We start from the raw sequence: 23,859 nt of genomic DNA, 5'->3' as shown, positions 1-23,859 counted from the left end.
GCCTTTTAATCTTATGCATTTATATAAGTGGTTTTTTTTTAAAGATTTTATTTATTTATTTGACAGAGATAGAGACAGCCAGCAAGAGAGGGAACACAAGCAGGGGGAGTGGGAGAGGAAGAAGCAGGCTCCCAGCCGAGGAGCCTGATGTGGGGCTCGATCCCATAACGCCAGAATCACGCCCTGAGCCGAAGGCAGAAGCTTATCCGCTGTGCCACCCAGGCGCCCCTATATAAGTGTTTTATAAACTTCTACAATATCTATTTTCCACAAAACCAAGGGTAGGGCACTAATGCGGATGTCCAGAGCCAAGGGACTATACACACACACACACACACACACACACACACACTCTATGATTCTATATACCATAGCTATCTAGCTATCTACACACACATACACACACACATACACATACACACAGCTCTTGCTTAGTTATTAGCACAATGCTTTGCTCCTATATATGTCAATTTTATGTGGGATGAGGAGAGTTCATTTGGATTCAAATTTACCGTGTTCATTCTTTTTCTTTTAAGATTTTGTTTGTTTATTTATTTATTTATTTATTTATTTGAGAGAGAGAGTGCAAGCAGGGGTGGGAGGGAGGTACAGGGTGAGAGGGAGAGGGACGAGCGGACTCCATGCTGAGTGTGGAGCCCGATATGAGGCTCAGTCTCACGACCCCAAGATCATGACCTGAGCTGAAATCAAGAGTCAGATGCTTAATCGACTGAGCCACCCAGGCACCCCCCACAGCGCTCATTCTTAAGCCGTCCATCAAAAGTGACAACAACGAACTCTTTAAACTACTCTTAATATGAGTACAAAAAATCCAAATACATTGGTTGTGTAAATTCTGAAGCTCATTTGACTCACTGTATCCAGAATGATTTTTTCAAAGCATGAACTTAATCATGTCAATTCCCCCAAACTCTCCTGTTGTCCCTAAAATAAAGTCCAATTCTTCTAATATGACTTTTCATCTTCATAATCTGACCTCTGCTCACCTATTATTTCAAATCCTGGTGCCTTGAACTTTCTGCTCCAGTGTTGTCTAGGCTCTCTGAGCCTGTCATTCTCTTACTTCTGGATCTTTGATGATGCCACTCTTTCTGGCTAGAACCTCTGTTACCCAGTCTAATCCTGCTTCTCCTTCAGATCCCAGGTTGGACTCACTTCTGGAACAGCTTTCCTGTCTGAATTAGGTGCCCCTTCTCTGTCTTCCAGTGGCATCATGTGGATTTATCACAATCTGCCCTTAATGTCTGTCCTTTTGTCTTTATTGGGTACTAGATTCCTTGAAGGCAAAGACCACATTTGGTCACTCTTGTATTCTTAGCACCTAGTGCCTAGCCATAGTAAGTGCTCAATAAATATTTACCAAATCACTGAATGGGGAAGAAGCCACTATGGGTGGTATGTGCAAACTATCAGGTGTGAATTAAGTCTGGTCTAAAGTTTCATTCACATCAGAAGTGCCCTAGCCTCTGGTCATTATACCTAGATTCAAAGCCCAACTCAGGACCTGATTATTTACCTACAAAGAATTCCTATGCCACATCTCTGAACTGAAAACATTCTCCAGTGGTCACACTCGATAACATACTACTTGGCTTCAAATACCCACCTCATTTGTCTCTTCGGAGAAAGCTTGCAGAATGTCTGTCTGCCTGGTGTAGTTGCCATTGGCGTCCTGCAGGCCCTGCAGAATTCGCTCCCGCAGAACCAGCACGGACACGCGGAGCTGGTGCCAGAGGAGCTGCACGGCGTGGATGTCCACAATCACGTTGACGGAGTAGGACAGCAGCTTCAGGGAGAACTCTGTTTCGAGGAGGGCATGGATTTGCTCCACATGATCCGAAATATCTTCACAAATGTCCTGCAGTAAGGAAAAGCAAAATACATGAAGACTATTTAGCCTTATTCCAGGGACCAGGGGGAAAAGTCACTCCTTCACTTGACACCAACTGTCAGGGCCCACAGGTCAAGTAAACCACATGCTGGGTGACTTGCCTTTGTTTTAGATCAGATGAATAGGGGCAGCCCGGATTCCTGGGCACGGGCCCGCCAATGCATGCAGGTAAATCAATCTTTTTCTAAACCACAAAAACGCACTATTCTTTCCAATTTAATTATTTCAGTTTGAAAGTTTAGCCAAGGTAAGAGGTCACCTCACAATTCCACCCACTATTCTCTTTATTTGCTGTTTGTTGGGGATCCTGGCAAGGGAGCCAACAGCTGTTTTCTGGGCTAGTGGGGAGCCCCTCTGAGCACACATTATTTCAGGACAGAGGCATCATCCAGACACGGAGCAGGAAGAAAGATGGGACAGAATGTGTGCTTCACAGGAACTCCCAACCATTCTCAATGAGCCATGGGGTCCTTGGTGTAAGGGACAACTGTCACAATAACAGATTTTAATATTTAAATTCATAAGGAATATCTAAATTTCCACAATAACAGATTTTAATATTTAAATTCATAAGGAATATCTAAATTTCAACTCACACTTTGTAATCAGAATCATTCTTTTATCTAAGTATAGGTGACATACAATGTTACATTAGTTTCAGGCACACAACATAGTGATTCAACTTCTCTAAATGTTATGCTATGCTCACCGCAAGTGTAGCTACCATCTGTCACCATACAGCGCTATTAAAATATCAATGACTATGTTCCCTAAGCTATGCCTTTAACCCTGTGATACTTATTCATTCCATAACTGGAAGTCTGTATCTCCCACTCCCCATCCCCCATTTGACCCATTCTCCCTCCCCCCTTCCCTTTGGGAGCCCTCAATTTGTTCTCTATATTTATAGGTCTGACAGAATTACTCTTAAGAAAGCAAGCCAGAAAAACCCCAAGGACAAAGAAAGACAAAAATACAGTTTTGTTTTTAAGACCTGGACATTTTAAACAAAAACATTACTAAATCAAAGTTTCAATCTCCTCCACACATACTATTAGGTAGGCAGATTTGGTGTCTGATATGTCACTTGTCCTTACAATTTCCCAAACTCCCATTGCGCCATCAGAGGTCCTAGCATGAAATGGGTAGCATCAATGGTAATATTTACTTGAGCAATTTGAGTCCATTAAGCATCAAAAGGATGAACATGTCAGCTAAAAGTACTCAGTGATTCATTTTTAGTTATGCTTCAGTGATTTTTTTAAAATGGGGCTTCTATTTATGATTTTTGTTAAGGCTAAAATTTTAGGATAACATTTGAGGTCTGAGTCCTATCACAAGTATCCAAACAGTGATTCTGTGCTGGAAACACAAACTTTCAATTTCATATAATTCAATTACTTGTTTCTGAAGAAAAATTAAAATGGAATCTGTATTTACTGTGTAATAGTAGGCAAAAAAATCTATTGAAGCATGATGGAAAGTTGTGCTGAATTTTTAGTAATAATTATTGTACAATTCCAATAAATGTTCTAATATTATTTCTTAAAATTCAAGAACTAATTCGTGATAGTTACATAATTGGTGATAATAATTTGAAATAGATTAAATTTTAAACAGATGCTGGAGTCCTAAAGTTCTTACAAATGTGGCCCATGAGCACATGGGCTCCAAAAGAGATTTGGAGCAAAAATCACATTACCTTATTAACCAGTACATGGGAACCACTCACAGCTAGATTAGCCAGTCTCTGCTGCCCTTCGGCACATATATCCCCTACGCCTCTTATTCCTGATACCTAGATCACCATCCCAAAGCAAATGTCCTATACCCTTTTCCCTCTTAGGATTAGTACTACATTTCTATGTAGTACTGTGTTACCTTAGGAAACTCTCTTCCTCCCACTGTTGATCTCTTCCAAATTCTTCGTACTTTTCCTGGCTAATATTTCCATTCCATTGTAAAACAAACAAACAAACAAACACTCTACTTAACTTTTTCACAGAACAGTACATCTATCTCCTGCTCTTCCCCAAACCTGACTCTGTCCAAGGTTCCGGCTTCCCCCACTGCCCTCCCAGTGGGTGAAGGCTGTTCATTCTCCCAGCCCTCATCTGAGAGATGGAGAGGGGGAGGGCTGATAGGAGAAGGACAAGCTTCAGTGATTCTTTACCACTTTCTGATCATTTTTATTTTGCCCTCATACTAACACCCTTTGTTTTCACTAGGTGTCTGCTGACTGCTAAGCCTTCTCATCTTCCTTCTTCATTATCGCTACATATATTCTTCTCTTTCACTCCTCCACACTGAAGACTGCAGTGGCTTGGTCCTCTCCATACTGAGCAGATCATTATCTTAGGTAACTTCAATATTCATACTGATGAACCAACCAATATCCTAGCCTCTAATGTCCTTTACCCCACAACCCTTAAGACCTTCATTCCTATTCTACTGGGACACCTCTCTGCCAGAGCCCTACTTTGGACCTTGTCATCACTCCACCTGAGGAACAATATCAGAAAGTCCCCTATGCCACCAACCTCTCTTTGTCTGACCTTTTCACTCCCATTCTCCCACTACAGGTGCTCCTCAAACCCAGCCCAGCCACCAGCCCCTCCACCCCCCTCCTAGCACAGCCTCTATAATAATCACTTCAACCACTCCCTTGTTAGTATTCTCCACTTCCTCACGCTCTTGATTTCATAATTTGGATTTGTTAGTATCTGTCTCCTGGGTCCCACTATGAGCCTGCAGATGCAGAATACATTAGATACCTAGGGGAAGAAAAGGTTTGGGTAACTTTAATGCCACCTGCTCTGAATACTCAAATAGGCATTTCTCAACCACACCATTCCCACCCTCCCATTTAATATGTTATATATAGTCTTGGCACCATGAAAACTACATGCTATCACTCTTTCTAAACATAATTTGGCTCCTCCATGATGAATGTAGGAACTTAGTCAGAGCCAGGTCATGGGTCAAGATGGCCAGGCAACCATCCAAAGGGGCACCAAAGCATCAATGGTGCCTGTTAAGGTTTTCATACCCTCCTCCTTACATATCTGTGAAATATGAATTGGCCCTGTTCCTACAGAAGCAAATGGGCCCTGAGGAGAAAGAAACACTTTCCCCCCCAAGAGCTGACCTCCCTCTATTGAGTATTTTGGCAATGTGCACGTGCAGTCTCTGTTGAAATTCTGAAACTAAATAATGCATGGCATGGTGCAACCTTCTGGGGTCTATTCATTTATTTAATTATTTAATTATTTTTATGCCCTCTACTCTGCTACCAGGTATCTGGTTCAACAAAATTATATGCACACACAAAGTGTAGCAGAAGAACTGCAGATATACGTGTATGTTTTGTGTGCGTGTGTGTGTGTGTGTGTGTGTGTATATATATACACACACACACACACACACTCAGGACAGTGTGTACACCCACCTCCAAACTTGGAATTAAACTCAGAATATTCAACGAGAGGTTTAGAGAGATAACTGAGTGATTCTGAATCTATACATACTTTTTTTTTTTAATTTTATTTTATTATATTGTGTTAATCACCATACAGTACATCCCCAGATTCCAATGTAAAGTTTGATGCTTCATTANTTCATTAGTTGCGTATAACACCCAGTGCACCATGCAATACGTGCCCTCCCTACTACCCATCACCAGGCTATCCCCTTCCCCCACCCCCTCCCCTCTGAAGTCCTCAGTTTGCCTCTCACAGTCCATAGTCTCTCATGTTTCATACATACTTTTTAGTAATGTACAATCTGCTCTTCTCTGTCCCTCTATGTAAATGTCAACCAAATATTTAAAGAATTATCAGTTTGAGGCTTAGATCAGTTATCAATTATCAGTTAAGGCTTAGATCCTTAACCATGGCCAGTTTGTTGTACATTTATACGAAAGAAGCTGAAGGTTATGGACATTCTGTTTATTTTAATTCAGTCAGCTAACTAGGTATTAGAGACTTTTAAAAAGGATTTGCTGAATGGCTACATCCCAGCAGAGGCGATTTGGAATAAAAAGGCTCTGAACAATCTGACCTGTTGGAGGCCCTAATCAGCACTAGATTCACAAGGTGAAGTGGACGCATGGAGGGGTGGGGGGTGTTGGTGGAGGGTTGAACCAGAGCCCAGCTGATGCACAGAAGCCTTGGCTGCACATGTGACTCCAGTAGATAGCAAATGGAAACTAGACCGAACGCATACGTTTGAACCGCTCAGTGTATAACAAACTTTTGAGCGCTGCAGTGCTACTTACTAGAAACAAATTTAGTAACTTTAGATTCACAGATTTTTAGGAATACAGAAAGAAACAATCCCTTCGAGTTCAGGACTGGAGATTAATTATATATATATATATCTTAAAGACCTATAAGCGAAAGTATTTCTCTCCATCTGCTTACTGAGAACATTAACACTAACATTAACATTACACAATTAGAGATTTTAAATTTAACACAGCAATGACTGCTTAAGCTGATGTAGTGACTAAAATTCATCATGAAGTATAATCCCCCCAAATTTTAATGTTTGACTTCAGATTCTTTCCTATTCCTACAGAGGGTATTAGTAGGCAGAAACCTGAGTGCCTATAAAGGAGATAAGATCAAGAAAGGGATGAGGATTTTGAAGACTATTGAGTGACAGCCATGGAACGTTTTCCAGCATCAAGGGGAGAGCTGGCTTGGTCCACCAGTATATCTTCTATAGAGCAAGTTATTCCTGGAAACGCATCTTTCATAATATTAGCCCAAAATTATCCCATTTCTCCTGTTCACACCTAGTTCTGGTCAGTATTCCTATCAATTTCAGCCCTTCTCCCCACTGTTATCTCTACCAGACCTTTCTTCTCTGACCTTCAGATTCCTCTCCTGACTCCCAAGTATGCCTCAACTGGGACAAGGATGACGGACGGATCCACCAATCCAAACTTTTCTCGTTCTTAAAACCCCAAATTCATCTATTTGCCTTAAAGGCAGCTCTCATCCCTTGTATGCCATGTCCACAAACAGAGAGCTAGAGGACTGTGGGACTGTGTGGAGGTAGGGGAAGGCAGATCCAGGGAGAGGAAACCAAAGATACCAAGACAAACTGTTAACATTCAGAAGTGTGCCTGGAGCTGGCTCTGTTGTCCTGTTCTGTTATGAATAAATGAAAGCAAATATATCTAATTTCCTATGAATATGGCGACAAAAGGCTGTTTCATATAATTATGAAGATTTCATCATCATCGTCAGAACGCAACTTCATTCCCAGAGTATGTATCTTGGTATATGAATGTTCTCCCCAACTAGAGGGCTGGTTCCCCAGCACCTCTTCATATAGTTATTGGCTATCAATAAGTCAGAAGCTCAAGAATTCTGATGATATGGATCTTACTTTAACATACTGACAATGAACAAAAACTTAACTTTAGTAGATAGAATGATTTAGTTTTACTTTTCAATATCATCAGTTGGTATCAATTACTTTAGCTACTTAAAATCTCCCATGATTCTACATGAATTTCATTCATTCCCTTATATCTTTTCCTCTAAGATGTTCTCCAGCAAGCCCATTTCGATGACGAAATCAGCAGACTTCTCAAAGAATAAAAAACTTTTAATTTTAAGTTGAGGATAGTTTTTAAATGTTCTTCAAGCAAGGACACTTTTTTCATAGATCCTCAAATTGTCCCTGGTGCAACCCATAATCATTAAGGATAGAAGGATAACGTCTTTAGAAATTAATCATTTGGTTTTCTCAGTGAACATGTGGAGCACCCACTACGTACTAATCCACGCGCTGGGGATACAAAGTTGAATAATGCCAGTGTTTGACCCCACCTTTGTGGAGTCCCCTGCCTGGTAGGAAGGGGCAAGGAACCAGAAATCATAATTGGGAAGATAAGTGTTCACAGAGAGTACACAAATGAGGAGGAAATGACTGTGCCCATGGAGGCAAACAGGAAAGGGGCAAGAAAGCTTTCCTAAGGAAGTAAAGTTTGGGTCTTGAAGGAGCCAACCAGGAGGATGAGGCAGACAAGAGCATTCCAGGGAGCAGGTGTCAATGCGGTCTCCCTAAATATCGACCCAGGGTTTGGCACTGATTTTCCTTAGTCGTGGTATATTATATACCACCCATAAAAGAAAAAAATTATTTTATCAAAATTTAACTCTGTGAAAGATATTTTTAAGGAAAAGATAAGTTACCAGGAAAATATTTGCAAATCACCTATCCAATAGAGGATTTATATCCAGAATATTGTAGCTCCCTCTGATCTATGGGAGATACGTTCCAAGAACCCCAGTGGATGCCTGAAACAACAGATAGTATCAAACTCTACACATACTATGCTTTTTCCTGTACATACATTCCTTTGATAGAGTTTAATTTATAGATTAGGCACAGCAAGAAATTAACAATAATAATAAGATAGAATAATTTTAACATACTGTAATAAAAGTTCTATGAATATGGTCTCTCTCTAAATATCTTATTGTACAGCTCTCACTCTTCTTCTTGCTATGATGTGAGGTGATAAGACACGTATGTGATGAGATGGAGTGAGGTAAATAAAGTAGGCAGTGTGATGCAGGGCCAGGCTGCTACTGACCTCTTGACAATACATCAGAAGGAGGGTCCTCTGCTTCCAGACTGCAGTTGATCACGGATAAGGAGGAACTACTGTATATAAAGAATTTTCAAAACTCAACAGTAAGAAAACAACTAATCTAATTATATAATGAGCAAAAGACTTAATAAACACTTTACCTAAGTGTAATGATGGTAATATAATGATGGTATAATGATGGTAAAAAAGCACATGAAAAAACTTTCAGCCTCATGAGCCATTAGAGAAATGCAAATTAAAACCACAATGAGATACCTATGAAAATGGCTAGAATAAAAATCTGCAGTAATACCAAGTGCTGAGAAGTTCCAGAAAAACTGTAACTCCCCTGCAGTGCTAGTGGAGTGCAGAATGTACAATCACTCTGGAAAACAGTTCAGCAGATTCTCAGGAAGTAAGACATACACTACCATAGCTCCCAGGAATCCCATTCCTGAGTGTTTATGTTAGAGAAATAAAAACTTAGGCACATTCACAAATGAAGTTACTCATAATCACCAAAACCAAAATGCCCTTCAGTCAGTAAATGGATAAACAAACTATAGTACATCTACATAATACACAACAAATGGAAGAGAGATCTACTGATACGTGTAACAATTTGTAAAATCTCAAAAGCATTATGCTAACTGAAAGAAACAGTCTCAAAAGGTTAAGTGCTGGGTGTTATACGCAACTAATGAAGCATCGAACTTTGCATCGGAATCTGGGGATGTACTGTATTGGTGACTAACATAATATAATAATAAAAATTAAAAAAAATTTTTTTAAAAGGTTAAGTGCTGTATAATTCCATTTATATGACATTCTCCAAAGAAAATTATAGTGATGAACAATAGATCAGTGGTTGCCAAGCATTGGGGTTGGGAAGGGCATGACTGTAGACTGATAGCACAAGGCAGGTTTTTTGGGGTGATGGAATTGTTCTGTATCCTGAGTGTGGAGACGGTTAGACAAATCTACACATGGGTTAAAATTTGTAGAACTATACACCAAAAAAGTCAGTCAATTTTTCTGTATGATAATTGTAAAAATAAGAAAGGAAAATCAGTTTATAGTCTCTTGGTAAAATGCATATAAAAATTAGTTTGGGGTCACATAGTCCCTTCAGAGTCTTGGAAATTAACAAGAACATAGTCATAAGGTCATGGCACTACCATTCTCCCTGATGCTACAACTTCCACATTATTTTCTGGCAAGTATAAAAGAAAATGAGGGTAATCTGGAGCCCATCTCAAAGTGAACTCCAGCAAATGACAGTGGTTAACAACATATCTTCAAGGTTGCATAAGACTTTTTCCTTAGACATTACTGTGTTCATGTGGGAAAGTGATGTTCTCCATTTTGCTTAATTCACATACAGCACAGTAGCCTCTGTGGTGTTCACAATCACTCACAGCATAAAATGCACCGAATACGTTATGTTGCCAATTGCCCACTTCACTCAACCTTTCTGACACACTGTGGTCTCAAAATTGCAGCTGCTGCTGCCTGTCTTTGAAACAGGAATCTTCTCTGGTTACTGAGGCAGCTCATACAAACACTGACCTGAGACTGTTTACAAATAAACTCTAGCTGGTTGGGCATTTTTCTTTTAATTTAGTTGTGTGTTTATGTCATGGAGGTGCCTTTTTTTTTTTTGTAGAATTATTGTATATTTTTCAGTTGTATCTTATTTTTTCTAGACAGATACAGTGCTGTTAAGTATTTAACCAGTATGCTCAGTTTTCACCAGCACGAATTGTTGTATATTTTTCAGTTGTATCTTATTTTTTCTAGACAGATACAGTGCTGTTAAGTATTTAACCAGTATGCTCAGTTTTCACCAGCACGAATTGTTGTATATTTTTCAGTTGTATCTTATTTTTTCTAGACAGATACAGTGCTGTTAAGTATTTAACCAGTATGCTCAGTTTTCACCAGCACGAATTGTTGTATATTTTTCAGTTGTATCTTATTTTTTCTAGACAGATACAGTGCTGTTAAGTATTTAACCAGTATGCTCAGTTTTCACCAGCACGAATTGTTGTATATTTTTCAGTTGTATCTTATTTTTTCTAGACAGATACAGTGCTGTTAAGTATTTAACCAGTATGCTCAGTTTTCACCAGCACGAATTGTTGTATATTTTTCAGTTGTATCTTATTTTTTCTAGACAGATACAGTGCTGTTAAGTATTTAACCAGTATGCTCAGTTTTCACCAGCACGAATTGTTATATTTTTCAGTTGTATCTTATTTTTTCTAGACAGATACAGTGCTGTTAAGTATTTAACCAGTATGCTCAGTTTTCACCAGCACATGAGAAGGATGAGGGCACCCTTCCTGTGAGTGCTCTAATTGCTTCAGCTCCTGCTACTTGTCTCGGGGAGAGGATCTGTTTGCTGTCTCATCATAGGGCCACTATGCCCATTTTCAACCATTCTTGAAACATCTGGAAGGTTTTCTTGTGAAATGACAAGTATCCATGGAACAACATTCTTCCAAAGTGGCCCAAACTGCCAATCTTCAGGCTGTGTGTATTTGGAGGGAAAACCACCCTTCTTGCAACTTCCTTGCCCAGGTACTAAAGCAATACTTGGTACCTCAGTTTCATGAAGTTCCATAAATACAGTCCTTCCCCTTCTCTCTGCTTCTTGCTTCCCCATATGTGATCACCAAATGAGAAAACACAGAAAATCCCCCCTATATCCACAAACTTCCTCTCCATGGGAACAAACAGTAATTGGTAGGCATTTCTCCATTCATTTAAAACCCCAAATAATGCTTCTCTTTTCCTTCTCCTAAAAATAATTTCACTGTATCTCTGAAAACACTCTTGACTTGTATTTGTGTAACTGCAGGACACACTCAAATGGTTTTTCTAAGAAACTGAATTAAAGCCTGCTTTTTAAAGGACAGTCAGGCCTCCTTCCACTTCCATTGTTTTCCTATCACAGTTTCAAAAATCTCAAACCCTGGGGCCCCTGGGTGGCACAGTGGTTAAGTGTCTGTCTTCGGCTCAGGGCGTGACCCCAGCGTTGTGGGATCGAGCCCCACATCAGGCTCTTCCGCTAGGAGCCTGCTTCTTCCTCTCCCACTCTCCCTGCTTGTGTTCCCTCTCTCACTGGCTGTCTCTATCTCTGTCAAATAAATAAATAAATCTTTAAAAAAAAAATCTCAAACCCTGAGCTTAACCAGTTCATACCATTACATTTAGAAAAATATAAATTACATTTGTAAATCACATTTACAAAAAGTTTTCACAATCTAAAGTCAGTAAGCAGAGAACTAAATAGAAGTATTTTCTGTACATATTTTAGTCTTAATGCAAAGTGCCATGTCATCATGACTGTTCGCTTTGTTTACTAGCAATCGTATTAATAAATGATTAAAGTATCTTTTACCCATATGCTCACCATATGTGTGTGTGTGTGTTTTCACTAGGAAAAGCTGATAAGAGATTCTTACCTAATACATGGACTTTATATTTTAAAATACAGATCAAGGGAACACCACAGTTACTTGGTTAAAAAAAAAACTTCATAAGTGAGCCATTTGAACTAAAACTTGCAACTTTATATTAAAAACTTCCTTCTGCAGAGTATTAATGTCATCTTCAGTTGATTTTCAAAACTGTACTTTCTCCAAAAGACACATAGATGATCCTATGACAAGGTATTTTATTTCCCCCAAATTAGACTGTTCCCTCTTTTTCTTCCCCTTCTGTGAGAAAATATACTGTCCTAATGGTCCTAATTTCTTCTTTGTCATATTGAGAATGACTGTAATGGGAGGGTGGGGGAGAAGCTGAGACTTTTGACAATCATCACAGTATGTACCTCTCTCCAAAGTTTTAAGAACTCTATGGTTACAAATAGAGGTTATCCTTTTAAATGCTAAAATTTGGAAAGTGTGAGGACTGAAATGAAATTATTTATCTGCAAATGATTTTGCTGTTATCATTAGCTATAACTCATCCATTTCCCTGACCAGACTGTACCTTTCTGGATGCAGGAAACATGCCTTAATTGTCTCCGTATCTATACTGCCACACTGTTAGCATACGGCTGCACATTTGTTCAGTGTTCAAAGGATGTTTGTAGAATAAAATACTGTGTTTCACAAATCAAACTGAAACCCCTATAAAGCAAGTACTAGTCTAGTTTCCTCCCTTAAGTGCATCCACACTAATTGGCACTCAATTGGCAAAAGCAAGCCCTGACATTGGATGTCAGCTGTTCTGATTAGTAGAGGTGCTGAAAAAGCATGTAGGTTTGGGAAAGTAAAGGAGATGATAGGAAGGAGAGGATGAAGATGCTAAATACGGACATGGAAGCCTTCACACTTCCACACTTCCTCTTTCACACTCTGAGAGTCTACTTTGCCTTCAACTGAGAAAGGACCAGCTGGAAGTTCTGTCTGGCCATACCTACCCATATCCAAATCTGGATTGTTCTTCACATAATGTGAATTTTCTTGTTGTTGTTATTAGCACTGTTGCTTAAAAACTTCAGAGGATTCATTGATTGAAATATCACTTTAAATTCTTAATCCCAGGCTCTCACTTATATGAGAGGAAAAAAACCCTGAGCAAAAAAGATGAGAAGAAAATTGGCAATTCCTAACGCACGTTGGAGAAAATGGGTTTTTTGTTTGTAAAGATTAATTTGAGAGTGAGCGCAAGCAGGGTAGGGGCAGATGCAAAGAATCTCAAGCAGACTCACTGCTGAATACAGAGCCCAACACGGGGCTCAATATCACGACTCTGAGAACATGACCCTGAGATCATGACCTGAGCCAAAATCAAGAATCAGTGGCTTAAGGGACTGAGCCACCCGGGCGCCCCAGAGAAAATGGTTTTCTAACTGGGCTATTGCTTAGACACAGTGTTATACCTGGCTCAGGTAGATAAATGTTCAACACCTAAGTGCAATCACTAACAAAAATCACAGCTATGGTCTTGACTCCAAACCGCCCATTTGGAAATTGCTTGGAAGATCTATACTTCCCACATCTATAGAAGTGATTTCAGGTAGAACGGACGGAGAAGTCAGTGGTGGTTCTTACACTGCAGTGTGCTTGTTGATCTGGTAGATTCTGGGCTGCTCCTTTGAAGAAAGATGGGACCTTTCTTAAGCACACAGTGGCCATGATGCCAGTGTTCTCGGCATCACACACTGAAAAACACTGAGCCAGATATGGATCATCTGGCTAGGCTGACCAACACTGAAAACGGAACTATGAGCACAACTTGAAAGGTAACCCACCTCTGACATTACTCAGATGTATCTACGGCAGAACTTACATTCTTTTTGCCCCAGAATATGATTTTCCACAACTTTATTTACCCACTGCTGACAACATTGTGATAATCTAGAGGACAGCATCAGGTTTGTGGGCTTAACAGGCTTTTTTTTTTTCTTGTTTTTTTTTACACTTAAATTATAGAATGAAACAGATATGGGAAATCACACAAAAATATACAGCTTACTAAATTATTATAAGACAAATATTGTTGTAACAAATATCCGGGTCAAAAATTTTCCAGCCATGTGCCTCCTCCTCATCATAAACCCTCTTTCCCTGCAAAATGACCACTATCCTCACTTGCACAGCCATCACTTTCTTGCATCTCTTTCTGGTTTTATTACCCAAATACGCACTCCCGGATACTATAACTTCCTTTTACCCGGTTTTTCGCTTGCTATGACCGTTTAAGTATTTTCAAATCTACAGATTCCATCTATATTCCTTTTTCCTATAATTTATCTGTTGAAGATCCTGAGGCATTATACCTGCAGAGTTTCCCATAATCAGGATTTGTTGATTGCAGTCACCATGTTGGCTCCTCTGTCCTCTTTACTTCCTACAAACTGGCAGCTGAATCTTGAGGTCTGATTAGTTTCAGTTTCAATTTCTTTAACTATTATTGTGTTCTTTCAGAAAGAGGCTTTTACCTTTGGTTTTGTTCTTTTTTGATAGTTGATGACATCCACTGTCCTGGTAGTTGGTGCTCTGTGCCTAAGTCTATTAATGCACCGGATGTCACAAAATGATGATATTCTATCATTTTGTTTTCGTTTAATAGCTGGAATAACTTTATTAGAAGATGCTTCCCTTTCTCAACTATTTATTTACAGTGATACAATTCATAAAGGAAAGTCAAGATAAATGCTTGATTCTTAACCCAGTTTACAACATAACAAATTGCTTTTCTGTCAAACCAGAAAGTAAGCAACCATTTGGTTTACTTAATATCAAGTACTCATTGACTTAGACATACGTGATGAACTTTGATCCATTACAATGCTTAATCTTATGAACCTCAAACTGTCCATCATTAGCCAGTGGGATCCCCTTCAATTTGATTTTAAGTTGATTATTCTAGTTATTTTTGATAGCTTCCTCACTCATCTTGTATATTTCCAGACTTAAAATTAGCCATTCTTCTAAAAATCCTTGGTTTCCTTTAATGCCAAGAGTTTTTTTAGACTACTATCTGGATAATAGGGATGCTTATTACTACTGGATTAGTCATTGTTTGTAGGTTTTTTTAATTAACAGAGACAGAAAATATGAATATTTTAAAGAAAACACCGTGTGAGTTCATAACCGGTATTTCCCATTCAAATTCATGACTACAGTGGTTTTACCTAACATCTTTCATACTACATCAGTCTCTCCTTTCTTCTCAAGAACCAGGGGTGATGGAATTAGAAGATCCCATAATTACTTATTTGTTTTATCTCATATCACACATATGATAATTTCAGGATAATATTAATACTACCCTAATACTATTACTAATACTGGCCATGGAGCAAATAACTAGGTCAGGCATTTATGAAGATACCTGGCCACAGTGACATTTGTTATCATAGAAGAGAGCAGGATCACCTTTGGTTTGTCTTTAGTCTTTGAAAGAACAGAAAATATACCCTAGTCTCATATTCACCACAGTTCACATTATATAGATGAAATGTTTGAGGGTTTTGTAAAGTAAGTTCCCTTATCATTTTCAAGGTCTTTCTAAAAGGGGGAAAAAAAGCCTCAATAAAAATATGACTAAGAACCACATGCTCACTGGTTCTCTGGGGAAGGAAAAATGTTTTGGTCTTAGAAGGTATTCCCTGAGAGGCTTCTTGCCTCAGCAGACCCTTCCAGTCTCTCCAGCATCTGCAGACCAACAGAGAATGTGCATAAGACAAAAATCAGTGAAGGAAGTATCAACAACGTACCAAAGAAACTGCACCATGACGTGTATTCTAGTGCTAAGCGTGCCAGGTTACGTATTCTTCTTTCTTTCCAGTATAGCAACTACAGGGCATAGGATGATTCTTATTCATTATTAGTTTAAAGCTATCCAGTGATAAAAATAGGTCTTCTCTTTAAGCAATGGGCTGTGAGGCTCTTTTTACTTACCATCTTGCATGGCCAAAGTTGTACGATTTATGTATTTGTTTAGTTTGTTCAGTGGTCTACATGTCATTTCTGTCTACTTCTATGAGATCTGTCTTCCTTAGGAAATTCCTATGTGTCAAATGCTTCATTTGTCAATTTGCTTTCTAGAGTGCAGCACCACATGCAAATAGATTCTTAATACATGCTGATATTAGTGATGTTGAATTCATGAACCATGAAATAGAAGCTTGAAGATGATTATGAGAAAGAATAAGTGAATCACAAGATGTATCTAGATCATTTTGTAGCCGGCTGAGTGTCATAAAGTCTGAGTTCTTGGTCCTGCTGTGTCCTGACTACCTGTGTCCCAATAGAGCGCTGAGCCTCAGCTTCCTCATCTATAAAGACAGTGCCAGATGGATGATCGCTACTCTCAAGATCCAAGGTTTTCTTTTGTTTTCTTTCTCTTTTATCTTGTGTACCCCTCCCATAATGCAGAGTCTGAGCTTTAGTTACCCAGAAACTTCTGTGTATCTCTGAAAATTCTGGTAAAATGACTGCTATTTCCTAAGAGTAGTAGAATGAGCACTAGACTGGGAATCAGGATACCTGAGCTCCACTCCTGGGGACATTGGAAGGTATCTCTACAGCTCTTGCCAGTGACCCTGCCACAGGTTCTGAAATAACAGTGCAGATCCACACAACAGGCAGAGGAGGAAAAATCTATGGTTCGTTCATAATGAGGGCCAAGACCTCCACCTTCACTCCAGGGTTAATTTCCTGAGGAGCCCTTTTGGCTGTGTTTTCTTTAGTCACCATGGTAAGCTCAGGCTATTACTCTTCCCCATCCTGTGTCCCTCCCACCCCAACGCTGCTGCCTGCAAACACACACACACACACATTCTCTCTCTCTCTCTCTCTCTCTCTCTTTCCCTTGGGGCTCATTTCCATCTGCCTAAACCACCATTACTCTCTCCTCATTTCAGTCATTTAATACTTCATTTTCTAAAAATCTATCAATACCTTTTAGCAATTTAGATTTGCCTACCCGAGGTGGGAGTTTAAGCATTTCAAGTTATAAGTGATCTTACAGGTTCATTTATAAATGCTTTTTCTTCACCTATTCATAAGTATTCTTTATACCGGGATTAAAAGGTGAAGGAGACGAAAGCCCTATTTGGGATTTCATTGCTGACTCATGATGTGACCTTGAGCTGCTCAACCTCTTTCTTAGATGCACTCTTTATATATTTAGATCACTAAGACTGTGGCACAGCTTCTAAGGATGCGTTTCTATGTCTTCCTCCCCCACATAAATATCCACAGCAACTAGCTTCGCTGTTGACTTGTATTTAAACACCCACAGCATGACTATTGGGAGCTAACATTATAGACACAAGTTTTCAGATCTCACATTTGAGAGTCTAGAATAGGAAGTGAAACCTTATAGGATCAGAGTGCTGTGAAGAACTAATTTTAGGGGACACGAGTAAGACCCTGCAAATGAGGTAAAATAAATCCAAACTCTAAAGTACAGATGCTATCCTTTCATGTAGGGCAGATGGGAATGCAAGTCATCAATTAACCTCCTGGATAGCTCCCATTGCCCCCCATTGACCCAATAATTTCATTCCTAGGAATCTCTCCTAAGACAAGAATAGATTTACCTACTGAAATGTTATCAGAGTTGTTTATAATGATGAAAAATTCTACCAACCAAAAAAATCAAAAGAAAGACTGGTTTTTGAATCACTGTATTGTACACCTGGAAACTAACATTGTATGCAAATACTTGAATTTTTTTTTTAAAAGGAGATTGGTTTAACATGATGTGATATTTCACATAATGAAAAAATACACAGATGCCAAAAATGATGTTGCACAATGTACTTCATGGCATCAGATGTTCAAGATACATTGTTAACTGAGAAAAAGTAAGTTATAAGAGAGTTTTATAAAAAATGATAGCTATGTATACTTAGAGAGAAAGAACTAAAAAAGATGTCAAAGCTGTTGATTGTATTTTCTGTAGGTGGCAGCATTACAAATGATTTTTAATGTACTGTTTGCTGTATGTTTTAAAATTTCTCCACTATAGATTCATTTCTTTTGTGTAAAAGAAAAAAAGTAAAAGTGAAACAACAACAAAGAAATGAAGTCAGTGTCCACAGAAAAACAACTTTCAAGTACAGGCAAACTATACCAAGTAATATAAAGCACAACATCAAGGTGAGTGAAGATCAATGTCAAAGGATCCTCAGACTCCCAGTATCCTTTTTGTGTAGAGAGACCTTCACTTCTTCCATACCCATCTTTCCCTTAGGTTCTAACATTAATCGCTGTTATTGAGACTTTTAACTCTTTTTGCTTGATCACTTTTTTTATGTTTAGCAGACTTGAAATAAAAACATGGGTGAGGGAAAGACGTTCAACAACTGAAGTGAGTGCGAACATAAATTACTCGTCATCTCTTCCTCTTAATTTGCTTGATATGTCCCAGAGTATGGCTGGATAGACCATCAACCGTCTTCTACACTTTCATACAAACCCACAAGGGAGGGATGTTTCTGAAGACAGATTCTACCAATTGATAAAGTAAGATCTTGTTTATCTCCAGGAGTGACCTCCACTCCCTACGACTCAGAATCTTCCACTTTCAAGCAACTCCAGCCTTTGAGTAATTACCAGAGAAGTGAAGACATTTAAAGGGAATTCAGTGCTCCCTTGGGGGCACACTTTACATAAGTAAAAGTTTAGTCCTTCACAATTGCTAGGAATTATTGAAATAAATAATTCTTGCTAACTAATTTATATAAATGTTGACCTCCATCAACCCAAGTAATTTGTACTGGTGGATTTGTTTTGTCCCTATGCTCACCCCTTCGTCCACAGAATCAAAAAGAGCAAAACGCATACATCTAATGCATTTATGGGAAATTTAATGCTGAGCATCACAGCCCAAATTAAAACATAGAATTCAGCTTATATCTTAGTTTAAAAAAAATCCATTTTGGTATTTTGCCTGCTCCATGCTTGACTGACTCTCCATATTAGAACTCCTCCTCAGCAAGCACCAGACATACAAAGCGAGACAAAAGTTATTGAATTCCAATAATGTGGTTTTAAATCTACTCTCATTGCCCTTTTCCAGAGGCCCCTTTGGGAAATAAAAATGGATCAAAATAACATATCTGACCACCAAGTGCAGCAACCATCCATTATTAATGTCCCAATGACACATCAAAATGGAGGACGAAGGATCCATTCAAACAGTCCTGTAACACCAACCCAGACTCCTCAAAGGACCTTGCATTGGAAATCAGCAACCAGCTAAGAAATAAATTCGATTTCAATGCACTTTCCAAACATCCAGATTAATTTCACCTATAAAATCGTTTTTAACTTCATTGCTTACTTGGATTGACTATAAACTTAGTGAGGAAGAACTTTTTGATTACACACACAGAATTCTATTCGTACCTAACAATGAGCAGGGTTTCCGAAAGCACACAAAAGGAAAAGCAGGACAATAAATGAGCCCTGAGCAAGCACGAATATCAACTGAACCTCAGGTCATTCCTTTCAACATTTAATCCATGATTAATAATCTCCTGCTTACAGTATCCTAAGTCTTACGCCCCTCTACCCCAATTTAACCGCAGGCAGAAACCATCTTATGAATGTCTAGTGAAAAATCAGATGTGTACAAGTAAGTTCATAATGAATAATAAAATTAAAGACACAAAACAAAGGGCATATGAGCTGGAGATACAGAAAATATGAAGAAGAAAAGACTACAAGAGAGATTTATAAGGATAAGATAATTTATATTGTTTATTCATGATTAAGATCTTATGTACTTACAAGAAAAAAAAAGGAGAGATTGAGAGTGGTTTACAAATAATAAGACATACCATTAAAATAAACGACAAAGCAGGAGGGAGAAAGATGAACAAGACACTTTAAAGGAGATAGTTGCTGCATTTAAGCATAAAGTTAAGCGCTATAGAAGGAGGAGAAAAAGGTGTGGCCCTGAGTGGATGGCTGAAGAAAAAGACCTGCTGTGGGAAATGAGAGACATAAACGAATTATCAATAGTTAATACAAGAGGGTAACGGTAAAAGATTCTTCTAAGTAGAGTGACCTAAAGACCTGGAACACCCAAACTGGGAAGACCTTGCTTCTTGAAAATGGCATGACATCTAAATGACAATAAATCAGACTTCAAGCATAGCAGACAAAAGCAAGATTCAACTGAGGGAGCCTGGTGCAGAGACACTGAGGCCAGAAAGGGCTGAATTCAAATCAGAGTGAGAATACTGACAAGGAAATTCCTAAGGAAATTTATCTCTCGAACTAGTGAAAAGTGGCCTCTAGCTAAACTTCATCTGTGTTGCTCGTCCACTTACACTACACAGAGGATCTGTGCTCCAGGACTGCTCATTCGAATGTCAAGAAGGTTCTCACACTCCAAGCAGAGGGCTGAAGGTGTGTGTAGGATGATATGGTCCAGAGGCACCTCTTTTCCTCCTTTCTCCCTCAGGTTGGTGCAAAGGTCAAGACCATCAGCGACCCTGAAGAGTCCTTCTGCGTCAAAATGCCCCTGGCTGTTCATCACAGAGCAACAGAGAGTGCGGACTTGATTGGCTAGCTTTACTCCAGGGCTTTCCCTCAGCAGAAGCTGACATGAAAAAATAAATGGATGCTTCTTTGAAATGGACATTCTGTCATTATATGTTCAGAGCCTTGAGGCCATCTTGACATTGAAAAAAGCAGTTAAGCACCTAATTATAATAGCATTCATTTGCTATAGAAAGAATAGACCTATTTAAAAGGGAAATATTGGTAAGGACACAGCTTAAGATCTATAAATAGGCTACATAAGTGATAGAACAAAGGCTGAAAACAACTATGTGAGTAGAAAGCAAAACAAGTGCACAGAAAATACACCGAAACATTTCTGGGGAATAGGTTTGCGGGTAATTTTTTCTTCATATATGTATCCATATGTTTATTTATCTATTACAATTCATTATAAGGAACAAGAAATACTTTTTCAAAAAATAATAATTTGGTGGTTTTCTTCTGGCTTGTTTGTTCTTTGGCATATACACAAAGAACTTGCCTTTTAAAAAGAGGAGGCAGTGATGAGTGCTTTCTAGCAGAAAGACACAGTTAGGACTAACCATGGGAGAAGAGCTGTTCAGAAGGAGGGAGAAATAACACAAAGGCTTTTGTCTAAGGGCCCTGGAACCTAAGTGATAACCAGTTCCAGATCCTCCTTTAGGTGCTCTGCCCACAAAGATCTTACAGCCAAATTCTCACCCACAGACTCACCCCAAAACTTCCTTTGTATGTAGCCAGAATACATTTTGTTTTTCAAACTGTGGGAGGTCAGCTGCACTGCAGGGCGGTTGCCAGTGTTTATGGAATGACAGAGATTTCCGGGAGAGGCAACTTCAACGGGAATAAAGGAGTGTCAAGTAACATACAGCAAATGTAAATCAACACCAGGCTGGAATGCCCAGCCCTCAGAAGGACTATAAAAAGCCAGCAGAGTCGCAAGTCTCATGAGCAGGACTCTATTTGCCTTGGAGCCAGACTGCGTCTGGGAGTTCTGACCAGCCTGGCTGCCAAGGAGCAGGCAATGCCCTGATCTACCCTAAGCAGGAAGCTGGTGTCCTGGAACCACCTCCGCTCCTGGGTAAACACCTGGAGGAAACACAGGCCAGGACAGCATCATTTATAACCGTGCAACCTCCACTTTGCTTGTATAGCCAAGAAGGAGTCATAAAAACATACTTACGCACCACACAAACNTGTCCTGGAACCACCTCCGCTCCTGGGTAAACACCTGGAGGAAACACAGGCCAGGACAGCATCATTTATAACTGTGCAACCTCCACTTTGCTTGTATAGCCAAGGAGTCATAAAAACATACTTGCGCACCACACAAATGGCCGCTGGAAGAATTTTTTAAACTTCATTTAGAAATTAGTTTTCAACAGAAGTAATATGAGTAGTTCTCATTGCAAAAAAAGTTAGAAAAGACAAAAAATTAATCAGGGACCATGTCTGTATTATTTATCCCTAAAGCCCAAAACATTGCCCCATAGTATGATAAATAATCAATAAATAATCACTGAATGAAGAGTAATTAAATAAGTCACCAATAATCCTACTCTTTATACAAAGTAGTAGATAGCTTTCTATTTCATATTCTATATTTGTGTTGTTTTTCCCTCAATGGCATATCATTAATATTCTTTCATATCAATAAATATGTTTCATAATTCTTTATGGCTGCATGGTATTCCATTTTATGAACATGCAATTAGAAAAAAATACAGTATTTTTTTAAACCAGTACTCTGTGGTCGATCCTTGGATTAAACATCATCTTCTTCAAGGCACAAATACCATATTGGTCAACTGCCAAATTCTGCTGATTTCTCCTTTTGTTAAAAGAATGTTAAGAATAAAGAATAGAGGGGCGCCTGGGTGGCGCAGTCGTTAAGCATCTGCCTTTGGCTCAGGGCGTGATCCCAGGGCTCTGGGATCGAGCCCCACGTCAGGCTCCTCCGCTGAGAGCCTGCTTCTTCCTCTCCCGCTCCCCCTGCTTGTGTTCCCTCTCTCACTGGCTGTCTCTCTCTCTCTGTGTAAAATAAATAAAATCTTTAAAAAAAAAAAAAGAATAAAGAATAGAGAACTTTTTTGTCCTCCTTGTCACTGGATCCCCAAAACCTAGTACAGTTTTTTATTACCAATAAAGAATGAATGAATAATGACTCTTGCCTTTCCCCTTCTTTTGATTCCTATTTCAACTGCCCTGCTCCTGTCTGAATTATCGGCATAGCCTCTGAGCTGGTTTTCTTCCTCCAATATGTCTGACTGCCTCTCCTAAGGCAATCATCCCTTACTGAATTTTACACCAATAAATGCCCCTGTAATTAGGTGATAAATTTCCCCTTTTGTTACATGATTCCCTTCAGAACAACCTTAAAGGCTCTGCAATGTTAGGGTAAATTCAAAAGTCCTTTTTTTTTTTTTTTAAGATTTATTTACTTATTTTAGAGACAGCGGGGGGGGGTGAGGGGGGGAGAAGGAGTCTGAGTGCAGAGCCCAACGTGGGGCTTGATCTCATGACCCTGAGATCACAAGCTGAGATGAAACCAAGAGTTGGACACTCAACCGTGCCACCAAGGTGCCCCAAAAAAAGTCTTTTTTCTAGTTTATCAAGGACCTCCATAAAAGAATCCCAGGTTACTTTCAAATAGGAAGCTGCCTTCAAGATTTTTCAGTCTGAAATCATCATTTCACATCTGAGGTCACTGAAGCTTCGAAGGTTCAGTGACTTGTCAAGGACACATGGCTAGCGAGTGGTAGAGCCCAGATCTCTGGCCTACGGGCTGTGGCCTTTCCTTCAGGCCACACCAGCTAGCTCCCAGTCTTCCTTGCCCATTTCATCTCCCATCCAGATTCACAGGATACAGTGTCAGACTCTCCCTGAAATAAGCCTAACTCATTCTGGCTCTTGTTTTTTGCTCACAGCATTACCGTGGCCTAACCTGTCCTTCTGTCCTGCCTCTGCATGTGATGGAATCTTTTTCAAGGCCCTGTTCAAGCCCTGCCTCCAATGCCTTTCACNCTGTTCAAGCCCGGCCTCCAATGCCTTTCACCAGCCAAGCTGAATTATTTGTCCTCTGATCTCCAGCGGCATTTGCCTGCCCCACTCATTCCAGGACTTAATTATACATTGCCTTGCAATGGTACATATTCNCCAGCCAAGCTGAATTATTTGTCCTCTGATCTCCAGCGGCATTTGCCTGCCCCACTCATTCCAGGACTTAATATTATACACTGCCTTGCAATGGTACATATTCCACAGCTGAGTGAAATAGCTTGCTGCATGTGTAAGGAGGAAAAGAAGGATAG

The 23,859-nt window shown here is 39.4% G+C and overlaps 1 protein-coding gene across 6 annotated transcripts in view; it reads right to left on the bottom strand.

Annotated features, from left to right (window-relative positions):
* AKAP6 (A-kinase anchoring protein 6) overlaps positions 1-23,859 on the bottom strand; it is a 503,026-nt gene that overhangs the window by 280,451 nt on the left and 198,716 nt on the right. For all 6 annotated transcript variants that reach the window (XM_034648359.1, XM_019798936.2, XM_019798937.2 and 3 more), the window contains one exon: positions 1,628-1,879. In XM_034648359.1, coding sequence (XP_034504250.1) covers positions 1,628-1,879 — 252 coding nt within the window. The remainder of the gene's footprint in view (positions 1-1,627; positions 1,880-23,859) is intronic.

This window comes from Ailuropoda melanoleuca, chromosome 20, assembly GCF_002007445.2.
Source record: "Ailuropoda melanoleuca isolate Jingjing chromosome 20, ASM200744v2, whole genome shotgun sequence".
Taxonomy (NCBI): domain Eukaryota; kingdom Metazoa; phylum Chordata; class Mammalia; order Carnivora; family Ursidae; genus Ailuropoda; species Ailuropoda melanoleuca.
The sequence above is the reverse complement of the archived record's forward strand: the minus strand, read 5'-3'. Positions and strand labels throughout refer to the sequence as shown.